Source organism: Xenopus tropicalis, chromosome 3 (assembly GCF_000004195.4).
Source record: "Xenopus tropicalis strain Nigerian chromosome 3, UCB_Xtro_10.0, whole genome shotgun sequence".
NCBI lineage: Eukaryota > Metazoa > Chordata > Amphibia > Anura > Pipidae > Xenopus > Xenopus tropicalis.
In genome coordinates this window covers 74,927,087-74,948,806 of record NC_030679.2, presented here as the reverse complement: position 1 = coordinate 74,948,806, position 21,720 = coordinate 74,927,087, and the positions used below count along the sequence as shown (strand labels likewise).

The 21,720-nt window shown below is 37.8% G+C and overlaps 1 protein-coding gene across 1 annotated transcript in view; it reads left to right on the top strand.

The window, feature by feature from the left end:
- cpne8 (copine VIII) overlaps positions 1-21,720 on the top strand; it is a 189,503-nt gene that overhangs the window by 56,485 nt on the left and 111,298 nt on the right. Inside the window, exon 2 of the mRNA XM_002932194.5 lies at positions 14,404-14,444. Within this exon, the coding sequence (XP_002932240.2) occupies positions 14,404-14,444 (41 nt within the window). The remainder of the gene's footprint in view (positions 1-14,403; positions 14,445-21,720) is intronic.

Below are 21,720 nucleotides of genomic sequence, written 5' to 3'. Positions count from 1 at the left end.
TCTATGTACTTCTTGGTTGTGATATGCGGGCTGGCCCAATACCCATGGGACCCATGGGATTACCCGCGGTTCAGGCGGGTTTGGGTCGACCACATCACTTGCGGGTGATGGGCGGGTTACTCTCCCTGCCCGTGACCTAACACTGCCGGCCTTCATCTTCTGGCTTCTAAATTTATAGGTGTGGGTCTATAAATACAGGGCAGAAGCTGAGACTGATAGCATTTTCATGGTGAAACCTGTTGAAAAATGTTGCTAGTCACTAGTGGGTATATCTGGGTATAACTGTTTAGAGCTAAAGCTGGGGATGAGCTTGACTCAATTTTTCCAAATCAGAAAAGTTGGGAGATATGTCACCCCATTTGTCACATAAGGGACTAGAGTCAGTTACTAATACCTGACCCACAGGTACTTTCAAATGCTTCCTAAAGACCCACCTGTTTAGGGAAGCTTATTCAATGTAACTTGATTGATCAGACATTAATGTAATATAAATCACAACTACAGTATCTAGTAGAATTAAGTTTAAAACAACTGGACTTCTCTGAGTTTTTCTTGAAAACGTTTTACCACTCATCCGAATGGCTTCTTCAGTTCAAATGACTGGTAGGGAATTCACTGGTATTTAAACTCTTGATGGAAGTACAGTCACAGACATCCAATCACAATGGTCCCATTGAACTTGTTCAGTTAGGTGTTAGCTGAAACTGGCAGGTGTAAGAAGGTATGATCCAATCACAATGGTACCATGATTCTCATTGATGAAGGTGTTAATCCTTCAAAGTACATGACTGGAAGTGTGAACTGTTGTGAACCCACCGGGGTAAGGATGTCAAAGCGCCATTGCATGTTGATGACAAGCGGTGTCGCAGGCCCCCTCCTCTGTTCAGGGATGGTTTTTCCAGGCTGGCATAAATGGCCTCTTTCACACCTCTTTCAAACCATCTGTCCTCTCTGTCCAAAATATGCATGTTACTGTCCTCAAAGGAGTGACCTTTTTCTTTGAGGTGTAGATAGACTGCTGAGTCTTGACCTGAGGAGTTCGCCCGCCTATGTTGGGCCATTCTCTTACAGAGAGGTTGTTTTGTCTTCCCAATGTATAAGTCAGAGCACTGGATAGCATAGACCATATTATGCTATGCTGGGTTTGAAAAACACATGAATGCAATGTTTGTTGAAAATTCTCCTAAGTTTTTCTGATGTTCCAGCAACATATGGGATGACTATGTTGCTTCACCTGCTGTATTCCTCCCTTCTGTTTGTTGGCCTGGTCTTTCTGCTGGTCTTTGATTGGTTTTTATAAAGGCCCAGTCTGGGTACCCACAAGTTTTCAGAGCTCCTTTTAGATGTTTATATTCCTTCTCCTTAGCCTCTGCATTGGATGCTACAGTTTGAGCCCGATGATGTAGAGTCCTAATGACACCCAGTTTATGTTCCAAAGGGTGGTGGGAATCAAACAGCAAGTACTGGTCTGTGTGGGTGGGTTTCCTGTATACTTCAATATCCAGGAAAAGCACATGTGTTAGAATGATGTATATCCTAAATGTTTACTTGGGGAAATTCTCAAATGAATGTATAATTAAAATGTTGCAAGAATGTATATAAAGATCAGATAGATAAATTCAATGGTATTATTTAGTTTAGACTTCATTCAGAAATCTCATGTTTATTTCTCAGACTTCCATAATTGTAATATGTATCCATATGTAATAAGGGAAGTAGAAAGTATAATCATACATAACATGATACGTCATAATCGAAGTTTAAGCCATCTGGCTGTCTAGTGTTGAGATAAAAGATCCATTTAGTCTCTTTCTTTATGAGGGCATTGACAATATTGCCCCCTCTAGGGCTAGGGAAGATTTTGTCTATGCCTATGACAGAGAGGTGAGATAATGACCTATTTGAACATTCGTGAAAATGTCTAGCCACTGATGTAAGGGATTTGACATCAGTGATATTCAAGACATGTTCACGAATCCGTTTCTTCAACCTTCTACTAGTCTGACCAACATATTGTTTTCCGCACTTCTTACATGTGAGGAGATAAATAACAAACCTAGTGTTGCAATTTATATAATGTTTGATGGAATAACTTTTATTTGTGACTGTTGAAGAAAATTTATCTGTTTTAGTAACAAAATTACAAGTAATATATTTCTTAGAACCACAACCAAAACTTCCTTTAGTTGACAGCCAGGTTCGTTCTAATTTGTTTGCTTGAATCATGCTAGAGGATAACTTATTCCCTAATGTTTCGGTCTTCCTGGATACAAACTTCAGTCCTTTATTGAGTATAGACCTAAGTATCGGGTCTGTTTTTAAAATAACTAAATTGTTATCTATAATTCTTTTAATCATGTTGAATTGTGGGCTATATGTGAGTATACAGGATAAAGTAGTAGAGGTATCTTTTTGGTTCTGGGGTCAGCTTTGTTCTGCTGCTGAGGGTGGTGTCTTGTTTCAGCTGTTTCTTCACTGTTTCAATTGCCTCGGTATTGGGTATGCATGTGAACAGAGATGTTACGTCATAGGACACCATAGTATCATCGATCTCCAGCTTTAACTTTTTTGACAAAGTCCATGGAGTTTTGAATGTGGTGTACTGTGTTTCCAACTAAGGGGGCTAAGATGTTGGCCACGTATTTAGCAATGTTATAAGTCACAGAGTTAATGCTGCTGACAATTGGCCTCAAAGGGGCTCCTTCTTTGTGTATATTTGGGAGTCCATGTAGGCATGGAGTGGCTTCACCTGGGTAAGGGCGACAGTACAAAGCTGGACTGATGACATTTTCCTTCTCAAGATGCTGCAAGCAGTCTATAACCTTCTTCTTGTAGTTGCTTGTTGGATCTCTCTTAAGTTGTTCATATGTGTCTGAGTCGTTGAGCAGTGTGGACACTTTGGCATGGTAGTCTGATGTATTCAGTACCACTGTACATCTTCCTTTATCTGCTGACAGGATAGTGACACTTGAGTCCTTGGCAAGTGATGTCAGAGCCCTTCTCTCTTGCAAACATAGGTTGGAAGGGGGAGCTTTAGCATTAGCTAAGGCTGCTGATACTTTCAGCCGGATGTTTTCAGCCTCATCCACTGGTAACTTATTGTTGTGGATCAATGATTCTGTGGCTGTGATGAAGTCCACTACTGGGACATACCGTGGGGCCATCTCAAAGTTCAGTCCCTTGGCTAAGACATCCTTCTCTGGTTCTGTGAGTTCTCTGTCTGATAAATTCTTTACCCACAGATCCTTGATGTTCTGGCATGTCTTGATCTCATCTTCCTTCCTCCCCGTTGATCTGTCTGTTCCCTGGGTGTTGTTGGTACGTGATAATAAACTGGTGAATTTGTTTATATGCCTCTCCTTGCCCTTGACATGTTGTGCAAATTGTGCCCGCTCTGTGAATTCAACCATTATTTGCAACATCAGCACTGGTAGTTGTGCTGTCAGTCTCTGTTTCTCATTATCAAATTTATGAACCAGGACCTCAAATGAGAAGTTAGTCTGTGTCACCCGTTCATTTAACAGTTGTTTCTGGGCTTTCTGAAGAATCACCTTGGCCGTGTGACCTTTAACCGAAGAACCCAGACGTAGGCTGTTTCTAAATTCTTTATGTTTCAAATGTACTCTAACCCTTCAGATTGTAAGCTCTTGCGAGTAGGGCCCTCATATCCTCTTCTTACTCTGTAAACTGTTAAATTATTGTAAGATCCCTGTTCATTATAAATCAATGTAAAGCACTGCGTGATTTGCTGACACTGTATAAATATGATGATGATGAAATAATCTGCACATCAAAATAATGAGCAATGATTTGGCCTTTGGGGCACACAGCCCAATCAGTGACATTTTACAGTCAACATATGCGTTCTGTACATTAAAGTCTCTACTCTGCACATCCCTTTGTATAGCCTGTGTGTCAAAACACTAAGGGGCCCATTTATCAAAGTACGATCGCTTCCGAATACAAGTTTTCTTACTGTGCGTATTTTTTGTGACTTTTTGTACTTTGCGACAATTAGTGCGACAAAATTGTATTGTCGCGCCAAGTATGAAAGTTTTGGATTCATTCAAGCTTCGGTATTGTGACATTCCTTGAGTGCCATTGAGTCCTATGGGAGGCTTCCAGTCAGTAAAGTTTTCCCACTGTTTACGATCGGATACGAAAATTTTGTGACTTTCGGATCGCTAATACGATATTATCGTGACTAATACGATTTTTTCATAAGCATTTTCGTGTAATTTCCGATCGTCAGAAATTTGCATATCTAATCCGATTTTTACCCATTTCGGAATTCGAACTAGTACTTTGATGAATCGGCCCCTACATGTGATTTGTGACTTGACATTCCCTAAAATTGCTTAGTTTTCAGGGAATTCATTTGACTTACGTTAATTCTCGGATTACCAGTAAATCTGTTTAATAAGGGCTGCTTTTTAGAATACAGTGTGAAGAGTATCCTTTTGTAATCCTCCTGGATTCACTTTTTGTGCGTGACCATATGCCGGCTGCTGTCTTCAATACACATGAGTAGTTTTACACAAATATGAGTCCTATGGGAGTACAACCCCTTATGGATGGCACATAACACATCTGCTCATATCAGCACATAAGAAATTAAAGCATTTTTATGCATGTATGCTAAATTTATATTTCAGATGTCTGCTATTTTTTTTTTCTTTTTTTTTCTTACTCGCTTTTTAATTTTACACAGAGCACATATGTCCACAGTCTATCTGTAAAATAGGAAAGGATGGAAGGTACCTATTACCGCCAGTGTGTGCCACAAGCAGAATATTTGCCATATCTGCTATGGCAAGTGGTGGCCGGCAGGTTTGGTCATTATGACTGCTGCTATTTTCTATCTTAGAACAATGGCAGGGTCACGACACCCCACTTCCTAGGCCCTATTTTTTCTCTTGTAATTCCTTATGCCTCTGTCCAAGCTGCTTCATAGTTTTAATTCAACAGCAGCTGTGAGTTTGCTATTTGTACATCTCTAGCGAAATTGAAGGTTTGTTCTCTGCTTTTGTTTTCATTTTTGCCATACTCGCACCTAAAGTTGGCCATACATGGGGAGATTTTGGTTGCCAATTTGGGTCATTAAGACCGTCTCAACAGCTTATCTGCCCATGTCCGGGGCCCTCCGACAGGCCTCCCTGACCGATATCTGGCCAAATGTCAATTGGACAAGCTTGATTTTTCATTGTATCGGGACACATAATGTCTCATTGATGTGGTCCTCCCTCCAACTTTTTCTATCCCCTTCATTACAATGCGATCTTTTGGCTCTAGGGCCAAACAATCGCATTAGTACTTATAGCTCACCCAAGGTGGCCATATCGGGGGGAAAGATTTGCTTGTTTGGCAAATCTTACCGTATAGTGCTACCATAACTCCAGACAATATTCAGATATATTTTAAACTTTATGGGTAGCATTTGCTTATGTGGTCGGTGTAGAAGGATAAAAATAAATGGTTACTTCTTGTAGTGAAGCATTATAAAGCATCAGAAAGTGAAGCATCCACATATCTCAAGGGATAGTTTAATTTATTTTTATATGTTTTATTCTATTGAAAATTCAGTCTGCAACCTTGGTTAAGCCGGTCATGATACTAACTTGATAAATATTTTAAATGTTTAACATACAACAGTTTTAGTTGATAAACATTATACAGTATATTTATTACATTTTACAGTGGACATAACCAGAAAAAGATTCATTTTTGGGAGTTCAGAATACAGATTTATAAGTTCTATAATGATTAAACATTCATTCTACTTCAGGGGTGCACAAAGATAGATTTTCAACTTGTGAAGAGTAGATTTCCGACAGAGCATTGTCTACAGACAGCTCAATTTAATCCCTCTCACTGTTGCTCAGTCAGAGTGAAATATAACACAGCCAAAGTTCAGTGAATTTCCAGGTTATTATCCTAATCATTTTTTATATAGCACCAGGAATTTTGCAGAGCTTTACAGCAATATTCATCGTTCTCAAGATAAATTAACAAAAGATGTTACAGAATTAAATTGTAGGATTAAAGGGTCATGCTCACAAGAGGTTACAGTGTAATATATAGTTATTGTGCAGACTGTAGGAGCAGTGCCACCATTGTGTCACTGTATGCTGCCTGTGTGTGCCATACTTTGCTGCCTGTGTGTATGGCACACACAGGCAGCATATCACAGGCAGAGTATGGCACACAGACAACATACAGTGACACAATGGTGGCACTGCTCCTCCAGTCTGCACAATAACTATATATTGAAAATCTTTTTAATTGCAGTACCACCTCAGTATATGTTCTTTTTATAGTGTTAAGGGTTTATTTGTGGGTTTCTGGTGCTGTCTGAGGTGTGAACAGATAAACAATGTGGGTGATTACAGTCTGAGCCTGAGGCGTGAACAATGCAGAGGGTGAACAATGTAGGGATTAAAAGGTGTAAACAACACAGAGGATTACATTTTTAAACAATACAGGGGGTTTACAGCCTGAATCTGAGGTGTGAGCAATGCAGGGGGCCAGTTAATCTCTGTACTGATACCATTTAAAGCTTACAGAAAGGTAAGCCATCAAAGCAGCCAGACAGGTGGGGGGGCCCACACATGTGGGCCGCGGGCCGCCAGTTGGACAGCACTGTTCTATAATAACGAATCTGCACACTATCAAGGATCTGTTACGCAATACAACACACTCAATGTTTGCTTTTACAGACATTGTGGACAAATCACCTGGAACATGTATTAAAATGTTTTTGAATGCCTTCGACTTTGGCATTTCTTACTGCCCTATATCAAACAAAGGTAAAGCACACCTCCCACATTATTTAAACAAATAGCTCTATGTGGCTTACCTCAAAAAGGTCTGATATCGCAGCTATATAAACTTCTCACTGAACCTTCAGCAGACTCTCTCCCTCAACGCTCTAATATAGCAAGATGGCATGATATAATACAATAACCATTAACCACTGTTGATTGGTCCCAGACATGAAATAAAGCCAAAAACAGTGACTTGAGAAAAGGAACACATATATAAAATCATGATGTTCTGGTACCATACACCTAACAAGCTAAGTAAACTTTTTCCCAAACAATCTCCAACCTGTTTAAGACTTTAAGGACATCGAGAAACCTTAAAACACATATTCTGGGGCTGCCCTGTAATTCAACCGTTTAGGGACAATATTGCTTCTATAAAAAATTTACTTGTTCCAACCTCACTCTGGAAGGACATAGCAACTGTTAGGTTAGCCTTCTCCCAACTTACCCAAACATCTCCAAAAATTAGCAAACCAAATACTTAATTCCACCAGACTATTGAGCGTATAGCCTCATACTTCAACCATTTAAAAAAACTCAGTAGTCCTTAGATACTGTATTCACCACTTATTCAATATCTGGTGCAGGTCTTGTTCTATTCTCTTCCCTTGTCTCTTTCTTTCCTTCCCCTTCACCACTCTACCCTCCCATTAACTTTTCCCCTTTTTTCCTCTAATTTCTGTCCTCCCCCTCATCCTCCTCTCTTTTCCATCTTTTTTTTATAGAAAAATGTATGTTGAAGACATCTTCTCTCAAGCATGTTTCAAATTTGCTGGTAAAGAAGGGTCTGGATCAGTAGTAGGGCCTTATATTGATGCAGGGAAACCCCAGATACCTTCTCATTACCTACTCCAACTAAGTCACTATATGAGCTTGAATCCCTGTAAGCTTTATCAACTTGACTGATTCTAAATTGATCACTATATTGTTCTTGTTAATTGTACAACAAAAATATGAAAAATATAAGTTACAAAAAAAGAGAGCCGTCCATGTTGCCTAATGTGGTGCTAGCTCCTAAGAGTGGGTAAAGGCTGGTGAGGACTCTGATCTGAATTGAACATATGTGTCCCCTGTCCTATTCCCTATACCAGCCCCTAACTTAGGGAGCAGCAGAGGATGCAGACTTTAACAGGGCCCTATCATAACAGCCTGCCCTATGGAAAGTGGTAAGGACAGTTGAAGGTGTGTTCTGCCTCATGTACTGTAAGTGAAGTCATGCACTTGTGTTATGTTAAAATATCACTATGATGTCTAGAAGGAGACACATAATTCCCTAGTTGTGTAGTTTGGAACAGTTCCTGAATTGCTACAAAACATAGAACGTTCCTTTTTCTTTTTCACAATGTAACAAGAAAAATCTGAGCAAACTGTTAGAATGCTACAATATTGTGTGGAAGCAAAATTGCTGGCTTTTGAAGGGTGTTGTTTTTGGGAGTTTTTAGTCTGTGACTAATGAAAACAATTCTTCTTAGACAGTAGTGTTTATTTCGAACATCTGTGCTTTCATTTTAAGAAACAATAGAACAAATTGTGGACATAAATAGATGTTCTGGATAAAAGTAAAAGCTTTATGAAAGCACAAAGGAAAGTTCTTAGAGCTTTCATAGACTAGCAATTTACTGGCTTCACATCATTATGATCAGAAAATGCTGATGGTGGCAAACAAACAACATCTTCACAATGCACACAAAAGTACAAGTTTTAAAAGGACAGAAGATACAATTACACTCTATCTGAGATATTTCTTTGGATGTAAATAACATTAATCTCTCAATATTAGGTTGTTAATAACATATAGTAAGATTCCGGGTCAGACTGGGGGGTGCAGGGCCCACCGGGCAGCCTAGTCAGACACTGGTAAGATTTCTAAAAAAATATTTAACCCTAATGATAAAGTCTCAGAGTAAATAATTAATTTGTTGAAAACTTTAGTGAATTTTAATGAAAATCAAAGTATTTTAGAATATTTTAAGCTAAATTATAAATATATACTTATTTACTTAATCAGTAAAAGGCAAATACAGTGGAGGAAATAATTATTTGACCCCTCACTGATTTTGTAAGTTTGTCCAATGACAAAGAAATGAAAAGTCTCAGAACAGTATCATTTCAATGGTAGGTTTATTTTAACAGTGGCAGATAGCACATCAAAAGGAAAATCGAAAAAATAACTTTAAATAAAAGATAGCAACTGATTTGCATTTCATTGAGTGAAATAAGTTTTTGAACCCCTACCAACCATTAAGAGTTCTGGCTCCCACAGAGTGGTTAGACACTTCTACTCAATTAGTCAACCTCATTAAGGACACCTGTCTTAACTAGTCACCTGTATAAAAGACACCTGTCCACAGAATCAATCAATCAAGCAGACTCCAAACTCTCCAACATGGGAAAGACCAAAGAGCTGTCCAAGGATGTCAGAGACAAAATTGTAGACCTGCACAAGGCTGGAATGGGCTACAAAACCATTAGCAAGAAGCTGGGAGAGAAGGTGACAACTGTTGGTGCGATTGTTGGAAAATGGAAGGAGCACAAAATGACCATCAATCGACCTCGCTCTGGGGCTCCACGCAAGATCTCACCTCGTGGGGTGTCAATGATTCTGAGAAAGGTGAAAAAGCATCCTAGAACTACACGGGAGGAGTTAGTTAATGACCTCAAATTAGCAGGGACCACAGTCACCAAGAAAACCATTGGAAACACATTACACCGCAATGGATTAAAATCCTGCAGGGCTCGCAAGGTCCCCCTGCTCAAGAAGGCACATGTGCAGGCCCGTCTGAAGTTTGCCAATGAACACCTGAATGATTCTGTGAGTGACTGGGAGAAGGTGCTGTGGTCTGATGAGACCAAAATAGAGCTCTTTGGCATTAACTCAACTCGCTGTGTTTGGAGGAAGAAAAATGCTGCCTATGACCCCCAAAACACCGTCCCCACCGTCAAGCATGGGGGTGGAAACATTTTGCTTTGGGGGTGTTTTTCTGCTAAGGGCACAGGACAACTTATTCGCATTAACGGGAAAATGGACGGAGCCATGTATCGTGAAATCCTGAACGACAACCTCCTTCCCTCTGCCAGGAAACTGAAAATGGGTCGTGGATGGGTGTTCCAGCACGACAATGACCCAAAACATACAGCAAAGGCAACAAAGGAGTGGCTCAAGAAGAAGCACATTAAGGTCATGGAGTGGCCTAGTCAGTCTCCGGACCTTAATCCAATAGAAAACCTATGGAGGGAGCTCAAGCTCAGAGTTGCACAGAGACAGCCTCGAAACCTTAGGGATTTAGAGATGATCTGCAAAGAGGAGTGGACCAACATTCCTCCTAAAATGTGCGCAAACTTGGTCATCAATTACAAGAAACGTTTGACCTCTGTGCTTGCAAACAAGGGTTTTTCCACTAAGTATTAAGTCTTTTTTTGTTAGAGGGTTCAAAAACTTATTTCACTCAATGAAATGCAAATCAGTTGCTATCTTTTATTTAAAGTTATTTTTTCGATTTTCCTTTTGATGTGCTATCTGCCACTGTTAAAATAAACCTACCATTGAAATGATACTGTTCTGAGACTTTTCATTTCTTTGTCATTGGACAAACTTACAAAATCAGTGAGGGGTCAAATAATTATTTCCTCCACTGTATGTATACTGTATTCCTTTTTGTTTGTTTTACTTTTTTTTTTGCTATTTTCCATTTTGTTTTCTCTTTTTTATTTTTTTTTTTGTTTTTGCACCCTGTTTTGCACTTCCCAACTCCCTTTATATGTATGAATCAGGCAGTGTCTCTTAGGTTTGTTAGTCTATTGGTTAATTTGTGGAAGATTAAGTAAAATGTATGTTTTCCTCGGTTTTGTGTGCGTGTGGGGAGAAGATCTGTTGTTTAAAATAGGGATGCACCGAATCCTCACATAAACACGGAAGTTGAACATTTTGCATCACACTCAAAGAGTGCGGTTCTCTATTTAACCCTTCCTTTTCCTAATTTGTTTATGTTACATAAGTCACCCTAAGTTGCCTTCAGCAAACTTTCCGCCACTACGGAAACTGACAGGCATGCCTTTCCCACTGGCGGCTCACTTTTTTACCAGTGGGCATTTCGGGGAGATTAGTCGCTCTTGGCAGCCGACTAATCTCCCTGTTGGCCAGGGGTCCTGTCAACATTTTTATCTGGCATGGATAAAAATTAGGAGAGCAAAACCACACTGATTATAATTTTATGTATCTGGCATTACAGAGACTAAGCTGTTTATGAATTATTTTTTGGAATATTGTTGCCCTAAAATGTTTGTGTGCTAAAAATATTGCTTGTTTCTTTTTTTTTACTAGCTCTGCTTTCACTCCACTTCTGTACATAAAACTTAAAATATTTGTGCACTATAAATAATAATGAGAAACGAGAAATACATAGGGGGGGGGGGTTTATCTTATTTCTGCACTGAAACTTATCTGAGGTCACCACAACTGTAAAGTAATCTTGTTCTGTGATAACATGAAAGGATAATTGTGTATACTGCCTAAAAAATATATTGTTTGATGGCATTTGTGAGATCTAAAGATGTCAGCCTTTAATAAGTAAATGCATGTGTGTGTTTAAAGTTCAGGAAAATGGAATTTCAAACAACTGGTTGATGCTGTGAGTTTAATGTGTGTTAATGTAACTGTAACAAGCTTTCTACCACAGCAAGAAACACTCACTGCCCCAACTGTGATCTGATATATTTCACCAAAATTAGACATCTGTCTTTGTCCTTTTAATTCATGTAGCGCAGTAAATCAATATGTCTCTATGCTGAATGTGAATTGAGATCCACTATAAATGTGTTAAAGTGCTGCAATCTCAGACATCAGCATAAAATGCATTTATTTTTGTCAGAAATAACTGATTTGCTAACATTGTATTTGCTGCAGTCACTGTTTAAACTTGCACAGAAGAACATTATTCCAGGTCCTCATGTGGCTGTCTACTAGCTTCCTCTGGGCAAAAATCAGTCATGTCATGCTTTATTACTGACATACTCGCTATCTTTTCACTGAAGTTTCACGTCACAGAAGTCACTAATATTCTATCTTGAAGGCAGCCAAATCAAAAGTGCCTTAAATGGCCCCCAGCCAGCTCCCATTCCTTGAATGGAAAATGCCTGAAAATGTATTGGTTTTTCCTATTTAAGTCAATGGAATGTGGCAGGGTTGGTTTTGAGCACTTTTCATCCAATTCAGAACTGTTGATTGCCTAAAGCAAGCTCTTAAATTACTTGGTATCTATAATCAAGTTTCATCCTGGTGCTCTGCCCCTGCACATTCTACTCGGAAAACCTTGTGCATGAATTTTCATTTGGCGTTAAATATTATTTGTATGCAAATAATATGCAGATTGGTTTAGGCACCCCTTTTCTAACTTCCTGAGAGGACCAATAAGTTTTGATGCCACTGTCCAAACCTTTTACTTTTTTCTTTGCAATATTGCAACAATCTGTGCTTTGTGTCTTAAACAACTAATTGAAACCTTACTTTACCTTACCCAGAGATCTTCAGTCCAATATATCTTAATATTAGAATCATGTTGCATCTTAGGACAGTGGCAGACAGGGAGATTAGTCAGCAAAATAAATCTTCACTATTGTGGGCGACTAATCATGCCACCCACCCGACATGCCACCCCACCAGCAAGAATGTAAAACGCCGGCAGGATGGCATATGAGTTGCTTTGGTTTTCTGAAGCCACCCAAAGTTTCCTTGGTAGGCAACTTTGGGCGACTTCGGAAAACCAAAGTGAATTCCATCTCTGCCACTGCCCTAAGGGTGAAGACACACAGAGCTTCTAGTAGCAGCTACAGAAAAGACAATGCTGATCATTCACTGATAATTGTCTCTGTGTTTGTTTTAGCAGAGGCAATCCTTATTATTGCCTATGACGGTATTTTAGTAGCCATGACAAGTTTCTGCTACTAGTAGCTCTGTGTGTCTTCACCCTAAGATAGGTGCACTGTAAAAAAAAAATGTTATTATGACTTCATATGAAACTAAGGATAACTTACATAATCTTTTTATTGAATGTCTGCATGTCACTATGTCTCCATATACTCCTTGGCACTCAGGGCTAACAGGAAATAATTCCTTGTTAGAAAGTCTTTATTTGCGAAAAAGATGCAACGTTTCGAGGCCAATCAGCCCCTTTATCATGCTTGATAAAGGGGCTGATTGGCCTCGAAACGTTGCATCTTTTTCGCAAATAAAGACTTTCTAACAAGGAATTATTTCCCGTTAGCCCTGAGTGCCAATTTGCTTTTTGTTCTCCTGTCGGTTTGTGTGAGGGTGCCGATCCCTCTGGCAATGTGCACCGGGCGGTCAAATTTGGAGAACTAGGGTGTGCGGTAAGGCCTCTGTTGTAACTATCCATATACTCATTGTCATTGCTTTCATTCCTCTCAGTGCCACTACCTTTTCACACTGTCCACACTGCAATCTTCCACCTTAATATTATCTCTCTCGCTGTCTTACCTCTAGCCCTCACATGTAATAAAAGGCACTAAGTTTGCCCAGGAGCAGTAACCCATAGCAACCAATAATATTTTTGCTTTTAAACAGGTTACCTGTAAATGCTACCTGCTGGGTGCTATGGGTTATTGCTCCTGGGCAAACTTAATGGCATTCATTACATCATTACATAACCCCCATAAAAGTTCATCCTTGTATCCCTCCATTATGAGCTACTTTAAAACTAAACTGAAATCTTACCTCTCTGTGCAGCAAGTTATATGAATCAGTATTGGCTCGTATTGCCTAATGCCCTAACCATTGCAAATGGTTGCAATATATATATTTATTGATGTACTGTAAGCTCTACAGGACAGAGACCTTCTTCTTCCTGTGTGTTTTAACATGTGGTACATAATTAAAAATGCCCTAGCAACCAGGCAGTGGTCTGAGTGAAATATATATAAAATATAACATTATCAATACAACTGTAGCCTCAAAGAGCAATAGGTTTTTGGTTTCAATGGCATCCCCATTTAAAAGCTGGAAATTGTCAGAAGAAGAAGGCAAATTATTAAAAAAAACTATGAAAAATTAAAAATTAAGAACTATTGAAAAGTTTCTAAGAATTGCTTATTCTATAAAAAACTAAAGTTAATTTGAAGGTGAACAACCCCTTAAATACATTCTAAAAATGCACAGTGCATAAAAGTAGCTCTTTATACTCTCTACATACAGTTAGCTCAGTATACATACTGTACATGCATGCTATAATGGAAAGCTATTTTTTTTATGTTTTATGTATTTATGCAAAAGACATAGAGAGAGAGAGCAATGTGCTGTATAATGGGTGTAGGAAAAAATAATGAATACATAACCTTTTAAATGGCAACTATCAGGTCCATTTCTATGAACATTTAGAACCATATTTTATGGATTTGACAGCATAGCAGGTGGTTTAAGTCTGTATGTGCTGTTTCTGTGATACTTTAATGTAGATAGTTTGAGACCACATATTGTGATGCAGATGTTACTGTTGCCCTATACTTGAATAAAGGCTTACTTAAAAAAGAATTATTATTAATAGAAATGTTAATTTTCTTCAAACAGGAATCTTTTGGATCGAGACACATTTTCCAAATCAGATCCAAGTAAGTATGGTTTTTGTTTTGTTTAAAGCAATGTTGTTAATTAAAAAGCTGAAGGAATCAAATAGATGTAATTTTAGCACAGTTTTTAAATCAGTTTTTATCAAATATAGGATTACGGTTTTTGTTATTGATAAGGCAATTGTACATAGTTATTAGATCAGCAATTCCTTGTGATTAATAATGATAAATCAATCAATTTCATATCACGTAATTCTGTACATTATAGAAGGTGCTTTCTGTTGAAGCAGCAACATCTATATGGACAAATTGTACAATGTATTCTATTACCCAACATGTAAACTGTACTGTGCATGCACAGGTTATTAAGAGATTAGATTCCAAATCTGTATTTCTTGAGCTGTAAAACGTCTGTGATTTAAAGGAAGACAAGCTGGATGTTTGCCTGCCTCCTCAATACCATACTAATCAGGGAAATCCATTCCGTTTGGATTGTGCCTGGTTACACTCTGCATCAGTTGCATCCTTTTAAGGTATCTGTATAATTTGAAATATTACGGTCTGATGTTGTGTTGCTTATAGAGCATACCCATCCAAATTGTGAAAATTGCTGCATTTAGAAAAGAAATTTAAAACAACCAAATAACATTGTGTTGCAGATTTGAGAGGATGAGAAGAGGAGCTGAGGCTACTTTTGCTCTCTCCTCCGCCTATGCTTCATCCACCTGCCAGGAAAGGTCATATACATATAAAATTATTTCATCAGAAATCTCAATCATCCATCAGAAAAATCTGTATAATATGCATGCATAATTAACCCATCAAACCTCTAGCTTTAAGCTATAGCAGCTGAATGTGTTAGTGTGTTAAATGTGTTAAATCTTAAAAGGGATATATACCATAAATTTTTACAATGCACTAAACCATGTAAAATAATATAAAATAGAAGGAAGTGCTTTTATTTTAATACCTTTGGGTTCAAATATGTCCATAACTGCTTGAAAACTGTGTTCTACCCAGGCCTTTTGCAAGCTTCTAGTTTAGACTCTTCAGTATGTGGCTGCGGTGGCCAGCCCAGATAGACTTCAGCAGAGCTACTTAAAGTGCAGTGAATATGCATAGGGTGGGTGGGGCTTAGCGGTGTCACAGGCAGTCCATTCCTGCTCTACTTGCTCCTCTCCCCCCACCCCCGGCAGCAGCACAAGCAGAGAGACACAGAAGGAGGGAGGGGTTTTCCCTGCTACTGCTAAAGTAAAGCCTGTCAGTCAGTGCTGTGACCACTTCCTGTGGGAGACTGAAGCAACACTCCCATCTTTCATTTTGCTTCTGACTTGTGAGGTTGTCTATGCAGCTCATATATAATGATATATATATATATATATATATATATATATGTATAATTTTTCAAGACATCTTTCTTTCTGCATCATTTCCCATTTTGAGGGAGGATGAATATTATAACTGAATATGAACTTTATATAAAATGTCTCCTTTAATGTTTTTGTCTCCCATGAATAAGGTCAGCGTTCTCTCCTCAGACTTTTAAAGAGCTTTTAAAGGACTTTGATAATAATTGATATAATTAATATAAATTTTTCTGCAAATTCTGATTAATACAGGGAAATACTTGCATACTATATACTATGTTCCCAGGGCACAGGATAAACCATGTTATACTCATGCCTCAGGCCATCTATTTATGGATTGTCTGCAGATCTAACAGAACTCTCATGAAAACCACTTACCTGCAGAGAAGTATGAGATCCAACGGTGCTGTTTTCCATCAAGGGAACTGGTCAACTTGTAAATAGAAATATGCGTGGATGTTGACAGAATTACTACAGAAAAATCTGTTTCAAACTGTCACAAAGTTGAGGTCAAAGTAACACTGGAGTGACTCAAAACTTAGATTTAAGGCAATAAAATCATAAGGAAAACAAAGTTGAAATCCCAAAAGTCTAGTAAAGTAAATCACAATGACAACAGCACCATCCACTAGTAGTGGTGCAGAACAAATGGGGAAGAATTGTGCACACAGTACAAAATAAATACTATGGGGCTGAATACTATTGGGCTGCTTTATCAACAACTTCAAATTTTTGATCCAAGTTTCTAAGATGTTTTAATAAATAAACAAACATTCCAGTTTGGTAACATTTTGAGTTAACATTCACAAAGATTCACAAGATTTTGATGAAAAAGCCTCCCCAAAACTAATCACAAAGGGAAAAGGCCATAGTGGGTGACTGTTGCATGGTGCTTGCTTTAATATATTGATGAAGTCCCTTTTTCAGTCATTCAGTTATTATTATTATTATTATTAATAACATTTATTTATAAAGCGCCAACATATTCCCCAGCGCTGTACAATAAGTGGGTTACATACATTGGACATACAGAGTAACATATAAAGCAATCAATAATCGATACAAGAGGTGAAGAGAGCCCTGGCCAAAAGAGCTTACAATCTACAAGGAGAAAGGGTTGAGACACAAGGTGTGGGAATGGGCAAGACCAGAGTTGTGAGAGGTGTGGCACAGGTTATTTTATGAAAATCAAAAAATAGAGACAGGCAGGCACTCCGGATTTTTTTTAAAGCGTAAAAACAGGCAGCCAAAAAAAGAAGTTTTTTTTCTTTTTTGACTGCCTGTTTTTACGCTTTGAAAAAAATCCGGAGTGCCTGCCTGTCTCTATTTTTCGATTTTTCCTATGATGGCTCCCTATGCTGAAAGGTCTGGGGCATGAGCACCTGGACCCACCGTAACTGTGGGTAAAAGATATTTATACTTCTTACTACGTGTGATCATCCCCTATTGTTTTTGGATTACAGGTTATTTTATCCTGGATGGTAGGGGAAGCCAGTGCAGAGATTGGCAGAGTGGCATGGCAGAGGTGGAGCGGTTGGAGAGGTGTATGAGCCTGGCAGCAGTATTCATTGTGGACTGGAGTGGGGAAAGTTTTTGGAGGGGAAGGCCAATTAATAGGGAGTTACAGTAGTTCAGGCGAGATATTATAAGAGAGTGAATAAGAATTTTGGCAGCATCTTGGGTGATAAATGATCGTATTTTGGAAATATTTCTTAGGTGAAAGTGACATGATTCGATAAGTGACTGGATATGAGGAGTGAAGGACAGGGCAGAATCAAGAATAACCCCAAGGCACCGGGCCTGGGAAGATGGAGTGATGGTAGAATTGTTAACCTTTATAGATACCTCGGGAACAATGTGGGTGTTGGATGGGGGAAAGAGAACCAATTCAGTCTTAGAGAGGTTTAATTTAAGGTAACGTTTGGACATCCAAGTGGAGATAGCGGACAGGCAGGAAGAGACACGAGTTAGAGTTGAGATTAGGAGAGGAAAGATAGATTTGAGTATCAGCATAGAGGTGTTACTAAAAGCCAAAAGAATTTATTAATTTGCCAAGTGAGGAGGTATAGAGAGAAAATGATGCTCCATTGTAAGTGACACTGAAGGATCGATCTGAGAGATAAGATGAAAACCAGGATAAGGCAGTGTCACGAAGGCCAAGAGAGTGGAGAGACTGGAGGAGAAGAGGGTGATCCACAGTGTCAAAAGCAGCAGAGAGATCGAGAAGTATTAGTAGCGAGTAGTGTTTTTTGGCTTTAGCCGATAGGAGGTCATTTGTTAGTGGGGTTAGAGAAGTTTCGGTGGAGTGTTATTGTCTAAAACCAGATTGTAGGGGACCCAGGAGGTTATTGTCAGAGAGGAATAGCATCAGTTGTTTGTAAATTAGGTGCTCGAGTAGTTTGGAGATGAATGGGAGCAGAGAGATAGGTCGGTGTTTATTAGGATTGGAGGGATCAAGGGAGGGTTTTTTTCAGAATAGGGGTTACAAGTGCATGTTTCAGTTGGGAGGAAAAGATTCCAGTAGAGAGCGAGAGATTGAATAGATGAGTTAAGGCTTATTATTGTGTGATCATTAGCCTAAGGTAGCAGAACGAAGCATAATCATACTGTTAAAATACAAATGTTAATATAAAATAAAAATTAATCTATAATGGGGTTAAGTTATTATGGGCATCTTGCACTTTTGAATGAAATTCATGTTTTATTGAAAAATACCAGATATTCTCTTGAAAATGTAAATCAGGTGATGAACATGAAAATTCCAGACCCATATTATTGGTTTATATAATACACTGTTCATCCTTCCACATTAAAACATCATTGATACAAATTAAAGTCAACAGAGCAATTAAGTCCATGAACATGACTGATGAGCTGTTCTTGCCATGAGGATTATTTTTTAAAGAAATGTAGAAATATTAAATTTAAATTGATTACTCTAGTAATGATGATCATACATTGTCTTTTCACTAATAAATTAACTTGAGTGGAGTTTCTTATTTTACAAGTGATTTTATTTATAGAATTCTTGGGTACTGGTATTTTCTGGATAAGGGAATGTTCTGTATTTTAAATCACCATACCTTAATTCCCAGTATGATTGATTTGCCACCATTATGGATTCAGGCAGCTTAGCTGAGATCAGGTACAAGGCACTGTTTTATTGTTACACAGAAAAAGGATATACTTTTTAGAAATTAGAATTATTTGCTTAAAAGGGAATCTGTGTCAGATGATCTTGCTGTAATTTTGAGCTTTCTAAGTAATGGATTCCCAGATAAGGGATCCCATACCTGTACAGGAAAAAAAGGTACCCCTTATTGTAAAAGAGATTTAAACTTACCAAAGAGTTACATAAACATATGAAAGCATGAAGCTGTAAGCGCTTGTACAGGTCATGAAACTTCAACGTGACTTCTAATATATTTATATTTTACAATATGGGCTATAATATTCTTATAATCCCTAAGCATTAGTAAGTCATGTGACATAAATGACATCACTGTGCTGCTGCTGGGCAATGTAGCAGTGCAGGCGTGTGTATGTATATTATTTAAATCATTATTTGTAATTATGATTAGGGTGCTGGCAAATGGCATTTTGTCGCCCATGGGAAAATGACTCTTCCATATAGCAGTGAACTGAAATCATCATATGTAAAACACTTATGGTAGGCTGGTTTAATGGTGCCATATGATTATGCAGGTTCACCACATGTGTTTTGCATGCGGCAATTTTCATTTATCTGGATGGAAGAGTTTTGCCCATGGGTAACAAAGTTCTATCTGACATCACCATATAAAACTTGCACTGTATTAAACTGTACAAAAATTTTAAATCTGCATTTGTAATTTTCTTTGTTTGTTTAGTTATGTTGTTAGATGTTTAAATTGGGGCTGCTATGATCTGACAGTCAGTATCAGAAGCAAATGGTCAAAAAGAAGGCATCTTCTCATTTTCAAACTACTCATTTAGGCTGGGAATCTTAGTATGGAATTTTTAATCTACTATGCTGACCTAACATATTGTTCATAAATATTTACTTCACAACTGCACAAATGGAAAGAATGTTCTATTAAAATAATTTAGCTGTAGTAAATGGCATCATGCTTAATAAGTTTAGGTATCTTTCAAATTTTACTTGTAAGCCCTGCACATGGTTATATACTGTTCCACACTTACTTAGTGAAATTGAATTGAATTGAAATGTCTAGTAGCAAAATTAGTAAAGTGATTGAAAGCAGACAGAGTACCCTTACAATCTGTTCCCCTTGCTTTACTCCCCTTTGCATTTTCACATTGTCCTTATGCTATAACAAATTTTGCACTGTAACCATAATTTACTATTTTATCATGACATATTTAAAAGTTGGAATTTCTAATTAATTTCCTACAGCAGCACTTTGTTTTGTTTTTGTTTTCTTTTATTTAAAATTTTTTTGTAATATATTACCTTTTATATTATTATTATTAGCAATTTTTCTGATGCCTTTTATTTAAATAAGGGTAATTGTGGTCAGCCTAGGTAAAATGTAAAGATTTAAAAAAGAGACATCTTTATTTTATAGTTTGATTTGGTAGAGTGCAGGTAGTCAGACCTGTAGAATACCTGTTATGGGCAGTTTACTTTATAGGAGGCTGATGTGTTAGATCTGTGGAAGTAGGTAAGATATGTGCTGTATACTTTGATCAGTACTGATGGCACGTTATCAGCAGATGTGGTTGTTGGTTATGGTTATGCAGGATCATTTTAACATTTATAATATAAAAGCATTACTCTTATTGTGTTTTCAAAAATACTTTTCAAGCCATATCAATTAAACAAAATTAACTAAGGAATATGTTGTCACTTTATTGGTAATAATATCAGAGATAGTAAAATATATATATGGGAATGCAATATCACAATATTTGCTTTCCATTGTTACTAGAATTAGGTAAATCAGTGGTGTTGGCCCCTAAACACTCTACTTTGCACATACAATTAGAAGGCATTCTGTCCCTCTGAAACCTTCTCCTGGATCAACAGTTAACATAGCTTTTAAACAATCACTTTATCAGAAAACTGATATTTTGATGCTGTCAGTTTTTAGACAGACCCTAATAAAGCTTTCTAAGACATCTGAAAATTTCAGCTTGCTAAACCAAACATATAGCAGGTCAGACTCAACTGTTTACTCATCTCTCTATGTTTATTCATATTACATACTTATAAAATCTGTTCCATTTAGTGATCTACAATGTTTGTAATATTCTTTGAATGTTTTTGCCCAAAAAGAAGAGGTAAATACCACTGTTTGAATGTCATCACTGTGCTCTGATTATGGGACCCTTTTTTAAAAATGTTTTTGGTCCAGAAAATCTTGGTTGATGGCATTGCCACCGAGCCAATGAATTTGAGCAACGTTGTTTTGATGCGCAATGTTCCCCTCATTCATTAGCTTGTTAGCAATGGTGTTTCCCGACGTTTTCTCCACCTATAATCTCTGGACCATGAAACCTATCATGCACTTTCATTTTAAAGCCTTTGTGGTAATGCCAAGGTTACCATATTCCAGGAAGCAAGCCAATGTACATCTTAAAAAAATAGGGGGTAAGTATAATGGATTTTACATTATTTTCTCCAGTTCAGATATATTTATGACAATGAAATCTGAATGCTTTGATGCAAAAACCCACTTAACATTTTTAACTTAACATTATGCTCTCTTGCCGACATAAGAGGAATAGTTCACCTTTATATTAGTTAGTATTATGTAGTCAATAGTATTTTATGACAATTTGCACTTAGTCTTCATGTTTTGTATTTGTGTTTTTTGAATATTTAATTTCTCTGTTGTGCTGCTCTCAAGCTAGGGCTTTTAAAGGAGATGGAAAGGTAAAAACTTAAGTAAGCTTTATCAGAAAGGTCTATGTAAATACAGCCTCAGTCAAAAGAAACACAGAATTTC